We start from the raw sequence: 19,899 nt of genomic DNA on the forward strand, positions 1-19,899 counted from the left end.
TGGCGGGCATACTGATCAGTGGCGTATACTGGTTAAAGGGTTTGGGCTACCGCTGACCCTATTATTGCACAAAATATATCTAACAATTACTTTAATTTTAATTACTATGGTAAAACTAATAATACAAAATTATTACATTATGTTATATTATAAACTTTTTCTTTTGTAATTTCCTTGGGCTACCGCCGGTAGCCCGCAAAATACGCCCCTGATACTGATAATACTCGTACATACATTGTCCCAAATGACAATAACAATATAAACATATATACTAATACCTACATTAAAGAGACAGAATTGTATCATAGATTCATGATGATTCTGGCTTCCCAGTACCAGTCATTTTCTGAAGTCCTTTTTTAGAGCTGGACAGAGGTGGAAGTGATCTCTTTTTACTGCTTATAACATATGTTACTGCTATATTTAAATAGCTTATCTTGCCTGTAGTATATTGACTAATAAGCAGGGAACGGATTTATATGGACTAAAAATATATGAAATATGTAAATATATATGTAGTTATTTTTACCAAAATATGGAATTAAATATGGATTTTTACCAAAATATGGAATTAAATATGGACTTAAAATTATAAAAAAATGACTATGTACGTTAAATATTGGTACATTTTAATCAAACTAAACAAAAAATATAATGGACGTACCTTATCTTCCAATGTAGTTTCAACAAAACACAATTTTTATTGTCTGTTACCATAACAATAGGTTACAAACATTTCTTTCAAGTGCTGAAAAGTGAATCTTCTTCTATTGTCTCTGAGGATAGATTTATACTGACTAAAAGAGCGTTCGACGTCACAAGAAGTAACTGGTACATAATTCAATTTCACAATGTCTGCTGGGGATAAGTCCAAGTTAATCTTCACTGTTGATTCACCACTCATCACAGCAACAACCTTTTGTAGTTCTTCATATCCAGGGTTTTTTGAAAGTACAGTGTCCACCTTAGCTCTTACTGCATCTGCAACTTTACCTCTACCACGATTCAGTTGTTCCACAGTACTATTTATAATTTCAAAACTTTCAGATAGTGAAAGGTGCCTATTTTGGAGACTTTTGAGCGTTTTTATGATGCATGAAAATGTATGCTGAATGTGAGCTAAGTCATTCTTCACACTTATGTCACAGGTAACTGTTTTCGCAGTATCAATTGAGACTGCATCTTCAGAGTCCAATGCAAGGAGAACATTGTTAATAGAGTCTATATGTTCGGCATAATATTCAACTGCTTCTAGCCATGTACCCCATCTAGTTAAAATTGGCTTTGGTGGCAATGGAATTTCAGGGTACATTTCTTTCAACACGTTAACTCTACTGGGAGCTTTGAGAAATACTTTTTTCACTGATGAAATCAACAAATCTACTTTAGGGAAATTGTCTCTGACCACTTCTGCCACACGATGAAATGCATGCGCCACACAAGTAAAATGAGTCAATTTAGGATATACAACAGATAATGCTTGTCCAGCTTTGACCATATAAGGGGCAGCATCGCTAATAAAGAATAACACATTATCGTACATAATACCCTTTGGCCACAGGATACCCATAGCTTCGTTGAACAGTTTAACTATAGTTTTGTTATTGCACTTTTCTAGAACATCACAATGTAAAAGAATTCGTTCAGAATATTGTTCACTTAACAAACCGATAACTACATTACCAACAAGTCTACCTTCTTTGTCGGGAGTCTCATCAATGGAAACCCAAATTGAACTATCTTTAATTTCATCTCTTATCTTCTGTATTGTCTCATCGTAGATGGATGGAGCATACGTCTTCCTAAGTGTTGACTCATCCGGGATTGTATGTTGAGTATATTTTTCAAGGAATTCCCTGAAGACCTTATTCTTTAGTTTGTAGAGAGGAATATCAGCAGAGATGAGAGAACGGCACAGGTCGATGTTAAACTCAGATCTTACATTCGATGTTGTTGGTTGTGTTAAAAACAATTGTCTCTGCTTGGAATTTAGTTGTTTGTTGGCCTGATGTTTACTAGTTGTAATGTGTTGTTGCACCAGGAACTTTTGTGTAGATGATACTGCACACTGACACAAATTACAAAATAATATTTTATTGTCAGTTGATAAACCATCTTCTTTAAATTCTGAAATGTAACTTGTTAGTTTTGATTTTAAATTGACTGAATGACGTACTTTTGGCATATTTACCGTCTTTATAGTATGATTTACAAAACTGAACCTATGTGTACTCTGACTGGCATTTAACTGTTGAGCTGCACAACTGAAGTCTGTTAAAAATTTTAAATTAAATTAATACAGTTTTGTAACTTACTTTCCCATTGTTGATAGGACTGCTAATTTTCAAATAACTCTGATGTTAAAGGGATTACTGAACATGTGTTTAAATCTCTATTGTTGAAATGTATTTTTAAAAGTTAATGGAATTTTGTTTTGTTTTATTGTTAAACCTAATATAATATGGACTGTTTTATATGAAATATGGAAAATATATGGAAATTAACGAAAATATGTACTAAACTCTAAAATATGGAAAAATATGGAAAATAAAAGTAGGATTTTTCAACCCTACACATTGTGAAACATAAAGATAATGCAAAATATAAATTATATTAGCTTTATAAGTAAATATGTATTTACATATAAATCCTTTTCCTGCTAATAAGCAAACATTCTCATAGGGACAGGTAAAAAAGTTAATTTTTTTTTCTTCCACCATGTTACTAATGTCAAAACAAGTGCTTATACAAGTTTTGGCCACTCAAGCGCAATTACGAGGGCCGTAAAAAAATAAGTTTCCCTGGGGCTGTTTACAAAAAAAAAACAATTTCATTCGAAAAATTTATTGGAACAGATACAACAGCTCCTGAGCTATTTTTAACATATTCCCCACCAGAATTGAGACATTTGTCATACCTTGGGATCGACAGAGAGATGCAGACGACTGTCACACACTGGTTCCGACTTCTGCTGCACAAGGATACAAAAGGTGATACCAGAGTATGACAAGTGTCTCAGTTCCGGTGGGGAATATGTTGAAAAATAGTTTAATAATTGCTGTATCTGTTCCAATAAATCTTTCCTTGAAATTGTGTTTTCTTTCTGTAAACGGCCCCAAGGAGACTTATTTTTTTATGGCTCTCGTAATTGCGCTCGAGTGACCAAAATTTGTATAAGCACTTGTTTTAACATTATTAACATGTTGGAAGAAAAAAAAATTAAGTTTTTTTATCTGCTCCCACGAGAATGTTTGCTTGTAAGTTCATTGAGTAGGTCCTATCATTATATTTAAAAGTAGATTTAGTTTTAGCTCGCATTGTATCCTTCACCTGACATAATTAGGAACATTAAATCCAAACGTTTGAGATTGGCAGGGCATGTAGCACATATGGGCGAATCCAGAAACGCATATAGAGTGTTAGTTGGGAGGCCAGAGGGGAAAAGATCTTTGGGGAGGCCGAGACGTAGATGGGAAGATAATATTAAAATGGATTTGAGGGAGGTGGGATATTATGGTAGAGACTGGATTAATCTTGCTCAGGATAGGGACCAATGGCGAGCTTATGTGAGGGTAGCAATGAACTTCCGGGTTCCTTAAAAGCCAGTAAGTAAGTAAGATTTACTTTTATCTACTCCACAGTTAACGAGGCCTAGTTTTAAATATGCCATCACAATATGACAACACTGCTTGAAGAATCATGAGACTGTAGTACCGGTACATCAATTTTATTCCGAATAAATGTTATACTTTGGCTTCGTAATAAATGGGCTGCATTACTCTTGAAGACAATGTAGCAAAACTACAGTGGTGTGGCATGGCGTATCGTGCCCTTCACAGAACTGTAAGCAGAGTTTTTTTTTTCTTTTTAGTATGCAGTCATGCACAATTTGTGCAGTAACAAAACCAATGTGTGTAGTAATAAAATAAATCGTGTGCAGTAATAAAAAAATTACAACAGAATAAGTGAAAGCAGTAGTCTAATATTCATGAAAATTTACATTGCGCAAGTTATTGAATACAATAATTACGAAGTAAAAGCAATATAAACAAGTATAAGCAGACTTATTTAGAAATAATGTAAAAATTATCTTGTAAGAATTATCAGTATTCCTCATTGTTGAATACACACTTTTAACACTTATATAATCATTGATTAACTTTATAACTTCTTTACTGTGTTAAAATTAGAAAATTATCTGGCTGATTAGTTTCGAAGTGGTATTCTTCATTGTCCGAAGCTTAGTGAAGGTCCCACGCTATCTTCTGGTTTCCTGTTGTGGTTGGGTGTGTTCATGATTATATCGAAAAGGGTGTGTGCTTTGAAATTCGGTTGAGTGTACAAAAACATCTTAACACACAGACAAGACCACAAATAAATACAACTTAACAGCAGGATTTAAGCCCAGTCGCATTTATCGCATTTTGCTGCTTGACTTTTAAAAATGCAACATATTTTGAATGTAAATGTGCAAAAATGCGACAACCACATTGGTCTTCAGAAATGAAGATGGTAATGGAGAAAATGGACGTTTGAGATGGGCAGGGGATGTAGCACGTATGGGCGAATCCAGAAATGCATATAGAGTGTTAGTTGGGAGACCAGAGGGCAAAAGACCTTTGAGGAGGCCGAGACGTAGATGGGAGGATAATATTAAAGTGGATTTGAGGGAGGTAGGATATGATGATAGAGACTGAATTAATCTTGCACAGGATAGAGACCGATGGCGGGCTTATGTGAGGGTGGCAATGAACCTCCAGGTTCCTTAAAAGCCATTTGTAAGTAATGAAGAAAATGAAATCAGAGATGTGTTTGAACTAATCTAAATTTAAATGAAATACTAATGGCATGGACAATGTTCAAAAAGGTATTTAGCAACAGATGTTCAGGAATTGATTTTAAAGAGTTGGTGCAATTCATGCAAGTTAAGTGAACAATTTCTTCTAATTGATTTATATAATTCCATCGCGTACTGTAAATTGTGGGAGAGGATTTAGTTGCATGAATCTTGTAAAAAATTGGAATTAGAAATCGCCTTTCAGTAAAAGAGCACTCTGCTAACAATAAATCTTGAAGGGTCTACTAGTAAAAAATTTCAATTTTTAGAGTGTTCATAAAATAACGTACTTTAATGTGATGTAAATTGATTCTAAACAAATCGACGTATAATGATTTACTTACATACGTATAACTAGAGTGTGATAAGATGGATTGAAAGTAATAAAACTTCAAGAAACAAATTACATAACTTTTTGTTTCTGCATACTTTGTTAATTTTATCTTTTTGTACAATTATTTATAATATTGCACAAGCATTTCGCAGTTTGCACAGATATAATTTTTCATTTGTGCATTTTTGCGACAGTTATTTATTTTCTAGCTTAAACCTCGCTTAACAGGTGTGTACAAACTATCATGCATACTGGGTCCACACCTGTAGAATAACAATTAGCAAGTTTGACCGAGAAACCAAATGGTCCGGGTTCGAATCCCGGTCAGGGCAAGTGGTTGAAGTTTTTTTCCTTAGGTTTTCCCTTAACCTAATATGAGCAAATGCTGGGTAACTTTCGGTGCTGGATCCCAGAGTCATTTCATTGGCATTATCACCTTCATTTCATTCAGATGCTAAATAACCTAAGATATTGATAAGGCGTCGTAAAATAACCCATTAAAAAATAATAATCCGACTTATTTAAAACTTTTGACAAGACAATTCCTTCTGTGTAAAAAACATATCAATCAATCATGTTTATTTGTCAGAATTACAATTACGTAATTATATACAATAGTAGACATACTACAGTACTGTATTTAAATTATAGAATTTCAACATTAATTAAAATATTGGCGAGGCTGGAGGACCCTGAGAAATGTTTGCCACAACTGCTATGAGCACAGGGTCTGTGCACAGTATCTTGCCTGACTATGGGAGTTATATGCTCTTTTGTGCAGTAGTGATGAGTTGGTCTCTTGTTAAATTTTTGCCATTATTATACATTGGCTGCATTCAGCCAGGACAGCGCTGCGGTAGCGCTGAAATAGCGACAGCACTGAACGCCTTGCTGGCCGTCAGCGCTGAAATAGCAGGCGCCATTTTTCGTAGCAAAATTTTTTTCGCTGCAAGCCTACTGCTAGCCAGCGAAAGTGGAGGGGGTAGGCAACAACCAATGGTATCATATATTCCGGAGTAGACCGAACAATAGCAGCGTGTTTCTTTGTAAACACAGCGGACATTTTGCAATGGTCGTTCAGGACCTCACAGCTGCTGTAACTCAGCAAAAATGAATAGCTGAATTAGCGCTGTCCCGGCTGAATGCAGCCAATGTTAAAATTACACCATAGGCTACACTCTGTAATACTTGTACTGGGCATAACTATGTAGCAACAGTGTTTTGACTGTCATGAGACAAAACGTCACTTCAGGTGTAGTTGTGCAGTTGTTTCAGAGACTGAAGAAAAGTACAGACCACTGAGGACACCTACAAAAAAGTTTTCTTTAATAGCTTCTAAGATATGTTTTCAAGACTACATGTGACTTTTTCTTACATTCCAGGAGACTCAAGTAATCAGTCAGAGAAACAACAACCTCAACGAGTACTACGAGAGTTTGCGCAACAATGTAATAACTTTACTGGAGCATGTGCGATTACCGAATGGCAGTGGTGGAGGTCAAGAGAAGTTGGGCCACGAAAACTTCGACAGCTACTTGAGCAAGCTACAAACCTTGTGTACACCTGACGGCTATTGCAGTGATGAGAGCAACCGACCCCTGTACGAGACAGTGAAATCAGCACTACAAGACTTCACTGTTCTCCCCACACCTATCTAGTCACCCAGCAACACCCACTGTGCCCCCCTGTCAGCCTAGGTCTCTTTCGTAAAAAATAAATACAGACAGATTTAAGCTATTGAACTTTCAAAGACGCTGGATGTCTTCAAAACGAAGACAGATGTGGACTCCCAACTATATGCATAGTGCTATTGCCCATGCTGATAAAATATTTTTGAATGGCAGAACATGATTTAAGTCTTGGTATTTCAATTGCCATTGATTCACAGCATATATAATGACAAGAATTGTTTCGTTAAAATCGGTATTTGGTATACTTATAAGTTTAATATTCATTATGTAGTGAAAGATGATTTCATGAAGCTCATCAGTACAACAATGAAGACTTGTAGCAACTCAACAGTGAAGGCAGTGTACCAAGCAATGTCAAAAAGAATACCTGATGAAATCGTGTGTTTGTGATAGCGTGGCATTATGTGTTTGGAAAAAAATCCATCCTGTAAGACATGATCCATGTCATGTATCACAATAATGTATTAACACTTTATGGGAAGAGCATTTCTGTTGAGGCTGTCTACATACGGACTCTTCTTCGAAAGGTCTACTGAGATCGTTAAATAAGCTTCATATTCAAACAACATTAGAAAAAAATCTTATTAAATCAGGAATATCTAAATTTATTATATATAAGAGATGTTCATTAAACAATGAAAAAGATTATATAGAACTAATGCAAATTATGGGGAAGTTTTCAGTTTTAAAATTTGTCTTTACAGTAGTTGTAAACAGACAATTATTTATAACATAATTTCGCAGTATATTCAGATGTGGCTTTCTTATAGTCATAACTTCTGTGCAAATGACAAATTTCATACAAATATATTTCTGTCTCTAAATTAATTTATCAGGTTTTAAATTGTTACAGTAGCAGTACATAATATAATTTTAAATACTCATAGCATATATTCTTCTGTAATTTTAAATGGAAAGGAAGCAATGATACGTCAGTGCTATACTTTTTTCATTGCTCGTGAATATAATATATCAAGCATTTCGAAGACTGCATCGATCCTCATCTTCACGCAAAAAAAAAAAAATCGAAGAGAGAATATAAATCTAGATCATACCTCTGAAACATCTTGATTAGTCTTAATATTGAAGGGCTTGGTGCAACATCTGTAGTAGGTAAGTCACATAGGCCTATAGATAATTTTACAGGGGAGCGGTATAAAATTGAAAGCATTTTCAGGAATCAAATTTCTCTTTTGTTATTTTTAATATATTTCTCAAAATATCTTTACGTTATTCATGTCATTATTGCCCAGGTAGAATTTTTTTTAATACCGTGTTGATTTCGTACACATACTGGCAAAGACAAGCCCACTAATGTCATTAATGTAATTGGACTATTTTCTTGGTATACAAATGAAGACCGTAAAAAAAAAAAAAAAAAAAGAAGATAAATGTCATATTTTGTTAATTCCGTGAAAAACTAAACAAACTCAAGGACTTTCAGCATTCTTCTCCTCATATAAGATTTTCTTTCGTTTGTTTCTCTGGACTGCTAGTGTTTTCACTCGAGTGGGTTTATCAACAACATAGTTCATAATTTTCTGCACAATGTGATAAAAAACTTATTTTTGTAAAAATTGGACATTCATCATTCCTCTCCCCCGAAGTCATCACATATAAAATCTTCAGAGGTAATTGCATACTATTGCTATACTAATTGCTATTTTGAATATTGTGTAGCTTTTATTATGTTGGGGGCGAGTCCTTTATGCATATTCATCAGCACTGAAGGAAACCTTACCAAGCTCTCTTTTCTGTATTCTTTGAAGTCTTCGAAAAAAAAAAGTGTGCTAAGCGTAAACAAAATTAAGCAAAACCTGTTTACACACTTTATTAGTGCTTTTCAGTACAGTTTGATATGAATGATAAAACTGCGTTTTAAGGCCAAAGTGTAAAGCCAATCTGAATATGCAGCGAAATGATGTCAGGTATTTATTCTTTGAGTACCTAACAAATACCAGTAAAAAGAAAACTTTCCTATAGGCTATATGCTGCAAAAGTTTAAAAAGCCTAAAATTGTATTGAACATCTCCTGTTAATTTGTATCTTTTGTTTGACTTAAAAAAAAAATGTTGTTTCAGCCAGATGCATTGTGTTAAAAATTGTTTCGTAGTTGAAAGTTCATCTCGATTATGTATACATTGTTGTAAATATGAAGATACGTTTGGATATATTGAACCATATAATGTTCATTGTACGAAAACACTTTATGCATCTGATGAATCAATATACGTATGGCTTAATGTCCCACTTACTAAACAGGAAGGGTAAAGTTATGAAATCAGCAATTGTATTGCAGTTGGACTATTTTCTTGAGCTCTGTAACAAGAGTTGCAATGTCCTCTATCCCCTCCTTATGGTACCATTACTTATTTGCATATTAAAACGAGTAAAGAAAACTTAATTACAAATTAGACACCCGAGAACTGGTTTAAATTAATCACTCCGTACTGCCCCTTCAAAAAGTGATGTGATACGAAAATTAAAAAAACTAGTAGTTAAAAGGCCTTCATGTCCAAAATAATTGAACTTCCTAAATATGAGGGCCCAAACTAGACACAAATGTGCATGTAAAATAGTCAAAATAAAAGTGATGTGAACTGAAAGGATCTCAATGAGGTGAGTGAGAAATATATGGCTAATTCAGACTAACCCCACTTTATTTTTCTGCACTTCCCTCGTAAGAAAAGAAAGAAAATACAGAGGTATTTTTCAACAAATAGCTGAATCAACGAAGATGTCAGCAGTAAACCAAAGAGTAGTTTATCGTGGTTAGTTGATGGAGTTCCTCGAGTTTACGTTTCTTTCGTCAGGGTTTGCGACTAACTGTTAAGTTGAGTATGTAAATGTTGAAATCGGGATGTTTATTGCTCATTTGTACAGAGCTGTTGTTTTCTAGACTTAAATGTGCAATTTTAATTTACATAATCATAGTGATAAGATGTTTCAGAATGTTTTGTTTACAGATGTTTGCTATACATAATTAGTATCATCTATTTATGTTCATTGTTAACGATGACATTGTTATGTTTTATGATAGGATGGTGCCAGCAAAGCGACTCATTTGGATAAATCTATTTGAAAAAGGATTAATTTTTAATTTACTCAAAATGAACAGTTTTTATAAATGTGAAACTCTTTCCATATGTTGTATATGAACACTCTTTGGTTCATTTTGTGTAGTAATGTGCTTTGATCACTGTTCAGTCTAATGCAATTAGTGAACAAGAATCTATTGAGATAAACAATTAAAAGATTAATACTACAGCAGCACATCTGAAACTAGTTATTCTCTACTATTATTATAGGTGGTTGGCTGAGATTTTTATGATGATTAATAATAGAGAAGACAGATTTGTCGACTACGTTGCTCGATGCATGATGCCTAAAAAGCAGGAGCAACAAGTGAGACCGTCAATGTCGCACCAGTTGAAACAAGACGTGAAGTGTCTGCTCCACAATCCAGAGATTTTGTTTTCATGTTTTGGTAATAGACACTCACTCTGGCGTGATAAGTGATAACACTACCTTACGTTGTCAAGTCTTATTAAAATATACGAAAGCACGGATCGAGTTTTGGCGACTTGCTTTATTGTATAAAATAAATTAAATATTTATTTTATAGTAAATCATCATAAAGTTGTAATTTTTGTCACTCTCTGAAAGCAAGTTTATGCTTATTATGTTAAAAACACGCTCAGCTAACTAATAAATGTGAAAACATATCCCAAATAAATTACTTTTCCAGATATTCGCAAAAATAGAAACACAGTTGATAAGATACAAGAGGACTTGAAAACAAAATCCCTACACAATGCAAAGTGTACTTGAAGCAGATGCGATTCCTCTTTCTCTCTGCGGAACCTCACTAGTCTAGAAGCAGTGTTTTGTTTCTGAATACTAAATTATGGTTGATACTTGAAAATAGTATACATCAGTTTCGTTTGTTTGTTAAATACTGGTAAAATAGTATGATTGTTGCTCCTGAAGCTTATTGTTGCAAGACAGACCTGTGTACAGTATACATCAATATTAGGTGAAGAACAATCAAAAGGCACTCACCACCTGTTATAAGCTCAAGAATCATTATAATAGAAAAAGAAAGATATAACTGTAGATAGCGTTTAACTATAGTCTCACCTTAAACAAAAGTACGTAACTGCAAATAAAACAGAAGCTGTATGGTTAAAATCTCTGTAAACTTGCCAACACAATCATTGTGTATAAGTGTGACATGCAGCTAGGTACGAAAACTTAAACTTTAAGAAAAAAATTGGAAATAGAAGGAAAAAATGAACCCAAAAAAATATTGTAGACGAGTACTATGTATCACCTTGAAGCCATGTTGGTGTATATTTTATGGTCATTTTATTTTGTATTTTTGTAACCAAGTGCTGTGACAAAATGTTGAATATTGCTTTGTAGCCTCAACGAAAACCAAAGCCAAGGAGAAAATAGTAAGTGAGGACCCAACGGGGGTATAGTCGATAGACTCCGGGCAACACTAGGATCATGGCCATAATGGTCTGTGTGTGTGTGTGGATCCTTTCACAGTGACAGCAAACGAAACCAGCGAGCCACTAGGACATTTCAAGGTATTTATCTGACGATGTGATATTTGATAGAAGAACTGATTAGAGCAAGTATTTTTCGCATGGTTGCAATGAGTTTTGATCGATGTAGCAGGTACATAGTATTTGTTTTAAAGATAATTTTACTGTATGCATTCCAGTAGAATGTGAACTCAAAGTTTCCAAATATCTTTAAATGCCCAAGTGGCCCAATAACAAATTAGATTGTTTCCAAATGTAATATAGTAAAATACAGTAACATATAGGGATATAACAATGTATAATATGTATGTGTTATGGTGTTTTAAACTCATGTGGGTAAAGAATTCATCACAAAAATTTATGTCGAAAAGATCTCTGTGTGCCACACTATGATTAAAAATTTGGGAAGTGTATAGTTGTTTGTTTCACATTAAAATTCCCTTTTTCCGTATTGGTTTTATTGTGCATTTCAGAATAACAATTGGAAAAACAAAATAGAGTAATCCTTCAACTATGCAATATAATTATTTCTTTTGTGCATAAAAGTTATATAATATCAACCGTTCGTACATTTCGAACTACCATATTGATACTCTTCATAATATGTGAAAACTTTTTGTATCATTTAATTTTTTTTCTTGATTCATGGAGTCACTAAATCCTACAAGATTTTGTTTTTCGTTTATTGTCACATGAGAAGTTGACATGTTATACTAGATGTACAAGACATTTAAAATAATTAGTTTAATAACCTTTCATAGCTTTATTTTGAAGTCATTAGTGACAGTATAGTCGTGTGTTATGGGCCGGAAAATGTTTTGCTCATTTTTGCGTGTCCTTCACTTCGCAGATACAGCTTGTGACAGTAGTAAAATGATAATTCCATAGACGTTCTGAAATTAACCCATCGACAAGGAGCAACATATAATGTTCGTCTAAGTAATTTCGAAAAGTTGTTGAGTCTCCACAAGGAAAAGCAATAAGTGTCAAAGTATAGTGTGAAATGAATTCGAAGGGCCTTCATATGAAATCTCATTTATCACTTATATTATTTGTTAAAATTTTAATATGAAATTGAACTTAATTAAATAGAAATTAGACTTCTAATGTTAGTCTTCACTCTCAACTGTCCAGAACTCGTGTGCTATGTTCTCATAAAAAAAAAAGACAGAAAACTGAAAAGTTATATGATGCAGCCGCTATAACGAAATCTAATGTTAAGGTCAAGTGATACGAATTTTTCTTTCAAATACAAGCTAACATGTAAATCGTTCAATTTGAAATTTTCCAGATATAGTGACGAGGTGAGATTTCACTTAAATGGTAAAGTGAATCGGCTCAATATGCACACAAAATTTGTACCAAGGTCTGGAGTATGAAGAAGACCCGCCAGAAGAGAGCATTTTTGTCCAATTTTCCGACAAGATCTATAGTCCATTTTTGTTCATGAAAAACATGTGCACTGAAACTATCTATAGATCTCTACATTTTGACGAATTTTCTACTATGTTGTTTGCTAAATAACCGCATAGTGTACAAGCATCTGAACAAGCCTCTTCATCACCTCTGGATTGGACACAATATCGTCTGTGGTCTCTTTCAGTTTTACCATCAGTGCCATAAAACTTTCAGGATTAATGTCAATGAATAACCAATGGCAATTAAAAAGATAAACTTGCTAGTCACAAAATGTGCAGCACGAAGTGATTACTTATTTTATATTTACTGCGTAATATAGGTGTTCCATTTGACCATTTATAACTCGGGACGTAAGACTCAAATGTTCTAATGATGGTGCATATCACACGATTATAGAATAAATGATTTACTTCAGAATAAAAACTGTGAAAGTATATTTCATTTTGACTCTTCTCCTATTTTCGTAATAATTAATCGAGATGTTTAAAAACTTTAACATACCCATGGCATTAGTTGGTAGATCACTTTTCTTGCAGGGACAGTCGTTTTTGCATATTTGCCATATGCAGAATTAATGATGTCGAAGATCCAACTGAAATGGGAATATGACTATTTTCGTGGTCGTTTGTCTCATGGTGTCCAAAGGAGTCGTGGCATTAATATATTGCTTTTATTGACATGAAGATGGATACAAGAGACAAGAGAGGAAACAAAATGTATCATCTTCCATTCCAGATGAGTTATGAATCCTGGTGTTAGCAATCCCAGTGCAAAATAGTTGTACTACGTTGCCTTTGTTGTACAGCAAAAATGTATTCACCAAAATAAAAAAGGTAAGCTAAAAAGTTTTCTAATCGCTAATCTAACTTAATCTAGAATTTAATTTTTTTTAGCTGCTTATAGTTTTCTGACAGAATTATCGAAATTTTATGCAGATTATTATCATCGACACAAGAAGAAATGTTAAATAAGACGATGTGGTAAAGAATTATTTGAAAATAATGCTGAAGATAATGAGGAAGTAGCTATTTAACTTTTGAAGTTTCATATTTTAAATAGAATTATTTCAAAACATAACTTTTCATAAAAAGTTACTGAATAATATATTATTGAATAAGATTCATCTTGAATAATTATTAGGTACATATTTCTTGTCTTAATTTTTATGATTTGACAAAGGAAATACATTTTATGACTTCATTATTGCTGCTTGTTACCTTAGAAACTGATCTCTGAGTAAGTTACGTTTTCGTTAATCTAAATTTGAACTATATTAGAACTGTAAATTACTCATTCATTTTAATACAACGATCATTTAATGAAATGAAATTATGGACCATTCATCTGTCAAGCTGATAAATCTGCGTGCTCAAGTTGAACAGATGCTTCATAATGCCGTTCTCATTACAGAGATGGCTATGGATTTAAAAGAAAGATCCACGTCTGGTGAAAAATACGTGTGTTATTTAAGAAGTTTGGCAGTCAGGGCAGCAAGAGTCATCACAGCAATGCAGAATTCTTCACGATCCTTTCTGTTATTAGCACAAAAACTTGTAATCTCAGCATTAAAAAATATGGATATCACACCAGCAAATGACCCATCTCTTTACAGTCTCAGATTGGAGTATGAAAAACTACTTACGATATTAGAACGAGAATTGATGGCTATAGAAGATTTCGAAACAGCCGAAGTTCAATTTTCAAATGATTTAATTAATGTAAATGCACAGATGATTTCTGATAAAATAAAATATTTGGAAGCGAAACAAAAAGTAAGTGAAAATGCTTTTATGCCTCCGACTGGTAGTACGAAAAATGTTAAACCAGAAGTAGATGAGAAATACCCTGAAAGCTGGTCTAGAGAATCACTCATAGATTTAAACAATGTTATGAACCTGCCTCCAGTACCAGAGGATATATTTACAAGTTTCACAAAACCTGTCCGATCATCCAGTTTGTCATCACTGAAAGGACTAAGGAAGGTAAAGCTGTTCCTTCATAGAGCAGAAAACTCTGAAGATGATGCAGAGAGCGAATGTGAAGAACAAGACATTCTTGTAGCAGTACGTTTCTTTTATGTGAACTTAGTTCATTAAATAATTTACTTACCGGTACTATTGTAAATATTGGTACAATATGCTATATTATGTGAAGGGCAAGGATCTCTGTGTAACATATAATTTAAGAGATTACCAGTATACAAATATTACTTATATTCGGAGAATGAACTGATGCTTTACTTTAAATTACGCGTCTTCCAGTAGAACAAAGGATATCAGCACAAATATTTCTACAACACTTCAATTTTAGCATGAATTTTCGGTTGTACTCATAATTTACCAACTAATTAATGTCATATTCACTAAGAATATACGGCATTTATAGGAAAAATTATTGTAGCTTCAATTATTTTATTATTGTTTTAGTTTTCAGTCTCAATCAAATTGTCCACACCTGTGGAGTAACGGTCAGTGCGTCTGGCCGCGAAACCAGGTGGTCCGGGTTCAAATCCCGGTTGGGGCAAATTACTTGGTTGAGGTTTTTTCCGGGGTTTTCCCTCAACTCAATACGAGCAACTGCTGGATAACTTTCGGTGCTGGACTCCGGACTCATTTCACCGTCATTATCAACTTCATTTCATTCAGATGCTAAATAACCCAGAAGTTGATACAGCGTCGTCTCAAAAAAGAAATCAAATTTTCATAGAAATATTTCTGTTTTCTTCATAGATTTCTTCAACCAAAAGATACACTGTTCTTTTCCAGAGATAAAGATCCATACATGCTTCACAAGACGACTGACAGAATACAGTTTAGTAGATCAAAAAGCCAGTGATAGTATTAGAAACTAACTGAAAGTAATAAGTAGTCCTACGATATTCTAAATACAATGAGGGAATACAGGGAAAGATGGCAGAAATATAATATGTATGGCACTAACTAGATTGCCTCGGCAGATATGTTCATACAAGACTAGAGGGAAAAAAGACTGCGAAACAGGGACTAGTTTTAAAGTACAAATATATTTCCATGTGTTTCAGAACCTAATATTGTAGTTTACAATGATTATGGTAGTGGTGGTGGTAGTAATGGCGACAGTGATAACATTGATGCAGATATACAAACTAACTAAAATTTCTCAACGACATAGTGTGAAATTCTATCTTTAAAACAAAAGTAATCGCCATGTGTGGAAAAAGAATCCACTGACAAGCAAACATTGTGATGGTAACAGATAAAAAAATTAAATTTTTTTTCTTTCACCATGTTAGTAATATCAAAAGAAGTGCTTATACAACTTTTGGCCACTCGACCGCAATTACGAGGGCCGTAAAAAAAAGTTCGCCAGGGACTGTTAACAGAAAGAAAACAAAATTTCATTGAAAAAATTTATTGGAACAGATACAGCAATTGCTGTGTTCCAGGACCATAGTTATGGAAAATGACGGTATGCAAAGAGAGCCTTCACAGAAAACATTGATGATTTGGAAACAAGTCTGTTGCGAAGTCAAGACGCTCGTTGCAAGAATTATGTTGCAATGGTTTTACGAGGATTCAAAATGCTTAAGTTCTATCTGTATAAAATGTCAGTAACTGTCTGTCAGAGAACAGAGTGACGGATTGAAAGATGAATAATGCTAGATTACCAGTACCTAAATGTATTGCTGCTCTTCATTGTAGATCTAATGAACAACAAGATCGTGAAAGGTCTAAAAAGATGGTGAAAATAGGAACATTTGCGTTTTATGAGATGGGACCAAATAATTCTAAAACATTATTATTATTATTATTATTATTATTATTATTATTATTATTATTATTATTATTATTAAATTATAAATGAAAAAAGATTACAAAGAATACCAAAGGACATAATGCTATGGGAACCAGAAGTTAGGAATAAGAAAATAAGACCAACTACTGAAAAGTGGATGGAAGGAGTGAAACGGTTTATGGAGCTGAAAGGGTTATAAGAAGCAGGTGCATTGGATAGGGAACATTGGAGGAAAAAAATTAAATATAGCCCTACTTGTAAGTAAAATAAATTTATTTTCACAGGACGAACCAAGCAAAAGTGACAGTGAAATGAAAAATTCTCCAACGAAGAAAAGTGCATTGCTTGGCAATATCAAGGAAGAATCTCAAATGGAATAAATGTTTGTAATTTGAAGCAGCACCTGAGAGAACTCCTGCTTATGAAAATGATAGTGATAAATTATAATGTTGAGTTAAAACTAGTTGTCGTGAATGTTTGAAGTAAGCTTAGTACTGTATGTCTTTACAAAAAATTGTATTACCATAAACACTTACAGTAGGTGTATGTATTTATATGTCATTTTCAATAAATGAATTTAAAACATCTGTGATAATTGGGACAGATCAAATCTTTCCTATACTTCAGTATAACTAGTTCCAGAAATGGCTATGGGACAAAGACAAGCTTCAGAAAGGATTAAACTTTGTAAGTTGAATTTAAATGCCAGTTTCTTCAGTGCATATATTTTATCTTCCCACTCTCGCACCTGCTCCATGCACTATCGTGTTCACTCTATATCCATGAGCAGGGAAAGATAAAATGTATGCACTATATAACACATCATTTTGTCACAATATAAACATGTTTTAGTGCGAACATAAAATTTTCATCTCCTATCGGAAATTAACAAAGAAATTTACGCATTACTATCTTGCCATGGGATCCATCCGTAAGTCTGGAAAAACTGTGCTAACTCGACTCTAATTCTCCTTGCTGATGTACATAACCCAGCAGCGAATTTTCAGGGGATGCAAGAAAGGCCGTGTCTCCCTAATATTTTACCAGAATACAATATGACAATATTCATTCCAGTGAATTAAGATCATAGACAATTAGGCATAATTGCAAATGAAGAACTTTTTTCTTTTAATGTTAATTTTACTATCAAATACGAGTAAGATATAAGTTACGTCAAGCCGACCACATCCAGTTGTTGATGTCTGCTCGCTATAATAGATGGTACAAATAATTTGTTCCGAAAAAAACAGATAGCACTCTAACCTGTACAATCGACATCGAGCACCCTGCGATGTCTATGCAAGAGTGGGACAGCAGAAACAACTATATGACTCTCCTTCCCGATAACCATGACAACAGCAGTTCAACCAATAAGATACCTGGCCAGTGGAGTGTCTAAACCTAACTAGAACCCGCGAAAGGAGGCATGCTTGGAGAAAAACTACTCAATTTGTGACTAGCCGCTGACAAGTGTAGCACTTGTCTCGGTTGCTTTCGACAATGTTAGATGGACTGTATTGGCAAGCTCTCTCTTTATCTCTCTTTCTTTCTTTTTTTGGTTTTGGAAAATCGCGTCATGTATAGTTAGTTTTCTCTCCCTGCGTAAAAGTTATGTTTTATGTTGTAGATTTTTCTTTTGTTTGTGGGTATTCCTGTTATTTTTTTTATTTGTGTTACAAGATATATTTATTTATACAGTATATTAAATACATTGATAGTTTACTAATAAATGCATATTTGTCTCTAGTTTTTTCTAGTAGTTCAGAATGTTGTGACCTAATTTGATTGGTTTGCGAAGGAAGAGGATCATTGAGTGAATTTACTATACAGGTATGTAAATAGTAATGAGGCCCTATATTTTTAATACATAAAATGCAACTTCCCATCAGTCACGTCTCCTCAACTTTCAAATCCACTGCCCGCCACTGACATGACAATATGAGAATTGTCTGAGTGGAAGTAATGATGTATTATCACTGTTAATCCTCCAGTTTCACTCGACTATTTATCCCTCTGTTTTATTATCTAATATCAGGGTTGTATGTAAAGATTGATAGAGTTAGAGTACCTTCTTAAGAAATTGTTCAGTTCAGCCCTTCCATGTTGTAGCAACATTGACTTTTGAAGCACTCGAAAAACTGTTGACACAACAACAAATACATTTTCTACTATTCTACGCGCTAAGAATAGTTTATAATACTTTGATCACATGATTAATGTTCATTATAGATGCCTGCCACCATTAGTGAGAGGTATGGTCATATATATGTTGCAGAGCTCAGTCTTATGTAACTGATATTTATTTTGCTTATACTATTATGAATATTCAGTATAAAAGATCAAGCACATTTAACTGTATGTAAGAATCATAATGATCCCACCTTAATGTGGTGAAAGAGCTTAAACTTTTAAGCAAATAGGAAACAAAGAAATGCCTACAGAAGGTGCAGTAACACCAATGCAATCCCCCACTATTTTTCACTGAACTCTAAAAATTTATAGAGTCCTTCAGAATTAAATTATCTTAAGACAAAATGTAAAATAGCTCCACATTCGGTCTTCTGAGCAGAGATTGCATTGAGAGAGAGAGAGACCAGAAATTATAAAGTTATAAGCATTTTGAACACCAAAAACAGTACCGGTACTTTACTGTTCGATCTATGAGAACAAATAATAATAATAATAATTATCGGTATTTATTTATTTATACTGGCAGAGTTAAGACCATAGGGCCTTCTCTTACACTCTACCAGGTGACAAAGTATACAAGCCGTGAACAGAGCTTAATATTGAAAATTAAAGGAAATAATCACAAAAAAACTGTGATACCGGTACACCAACTATATGTACTGTACAGCTAATACTGTAAACTGAGTTCATTACAATGAACTGATCTCTGATCTCCCATTAAGTAAAACTGCAAGTAACAAATTTGCATCATAAATTCATAAGGTTTTCAAAATTATTATTCTTAAAATTGTGAAAAAATATTCTAAATTATATACCGGTACTTAGAGCTTCAATAATGATAGCAATAACTCACACATTGTTAAAAAGAGAACCTGTGCAGTTAATAAATTCATGGCTCCAATTAGCTACAGTATGTTGAAAAGTTTCATTACTTCTACAGTTTTTTTTATATATATAGGCCTTTCATTTTAAAACTTCCCAGACTAAATAACTATATATTTTAAAATGAATTTAATTAAATAAAAAAATCATGTCAATTTTGGTATTGAGGGGGAAGTTTAAAACCAGTCTTAATTGTATATTAGGTTTCACCCCCTCACC

General features: G+C 33.7%; 1 protein-coding gene across 3 annotated transcripts in view; it reads left to right on the forward strand.

Annotated features, from left to right (window-relative positions):
- Window positions 1-11,826, forward strand: part of LOC138715199 (platelet binding protein GspB) — a 1,124,434-nt gene extending 1,112,608 nt beyond the window's left edge. For all 3 annotated transcript variants that reach the window (XM_069847835.1, XM_069847836.1, XM_069847837.1), the window contains one exon: window positions 6,554-11,826. In XM_069847835.1, coding sequence (XP_069703936.1) covers window positions 6,554-6,829 — 276 coding nt within the window. In that variant the 3' untranslated portion in view covers window positions 6,830-11,826. The remainder of the gene's footprint in view (window positions 1-6,553) is intronic.
- The last annotated feature ends 8,073 nt before the right edge of the window (window positions 11,827-19,899 follow it).

Source organism: Periplaneta americana, chromosome 15 (genome assembly GCF_040183065.1).
Source record: "Periplaneta americana isolate PAMFEO1 chromosome 15, P.americana_PAMFEO1_priV1, whole genome shotgun sequence".
NCBI lineage: Eukaryota > Metazoa > Arthropoda > Insecta > Blattodea > Blattidae > Periplaneta > Periplaneta americana.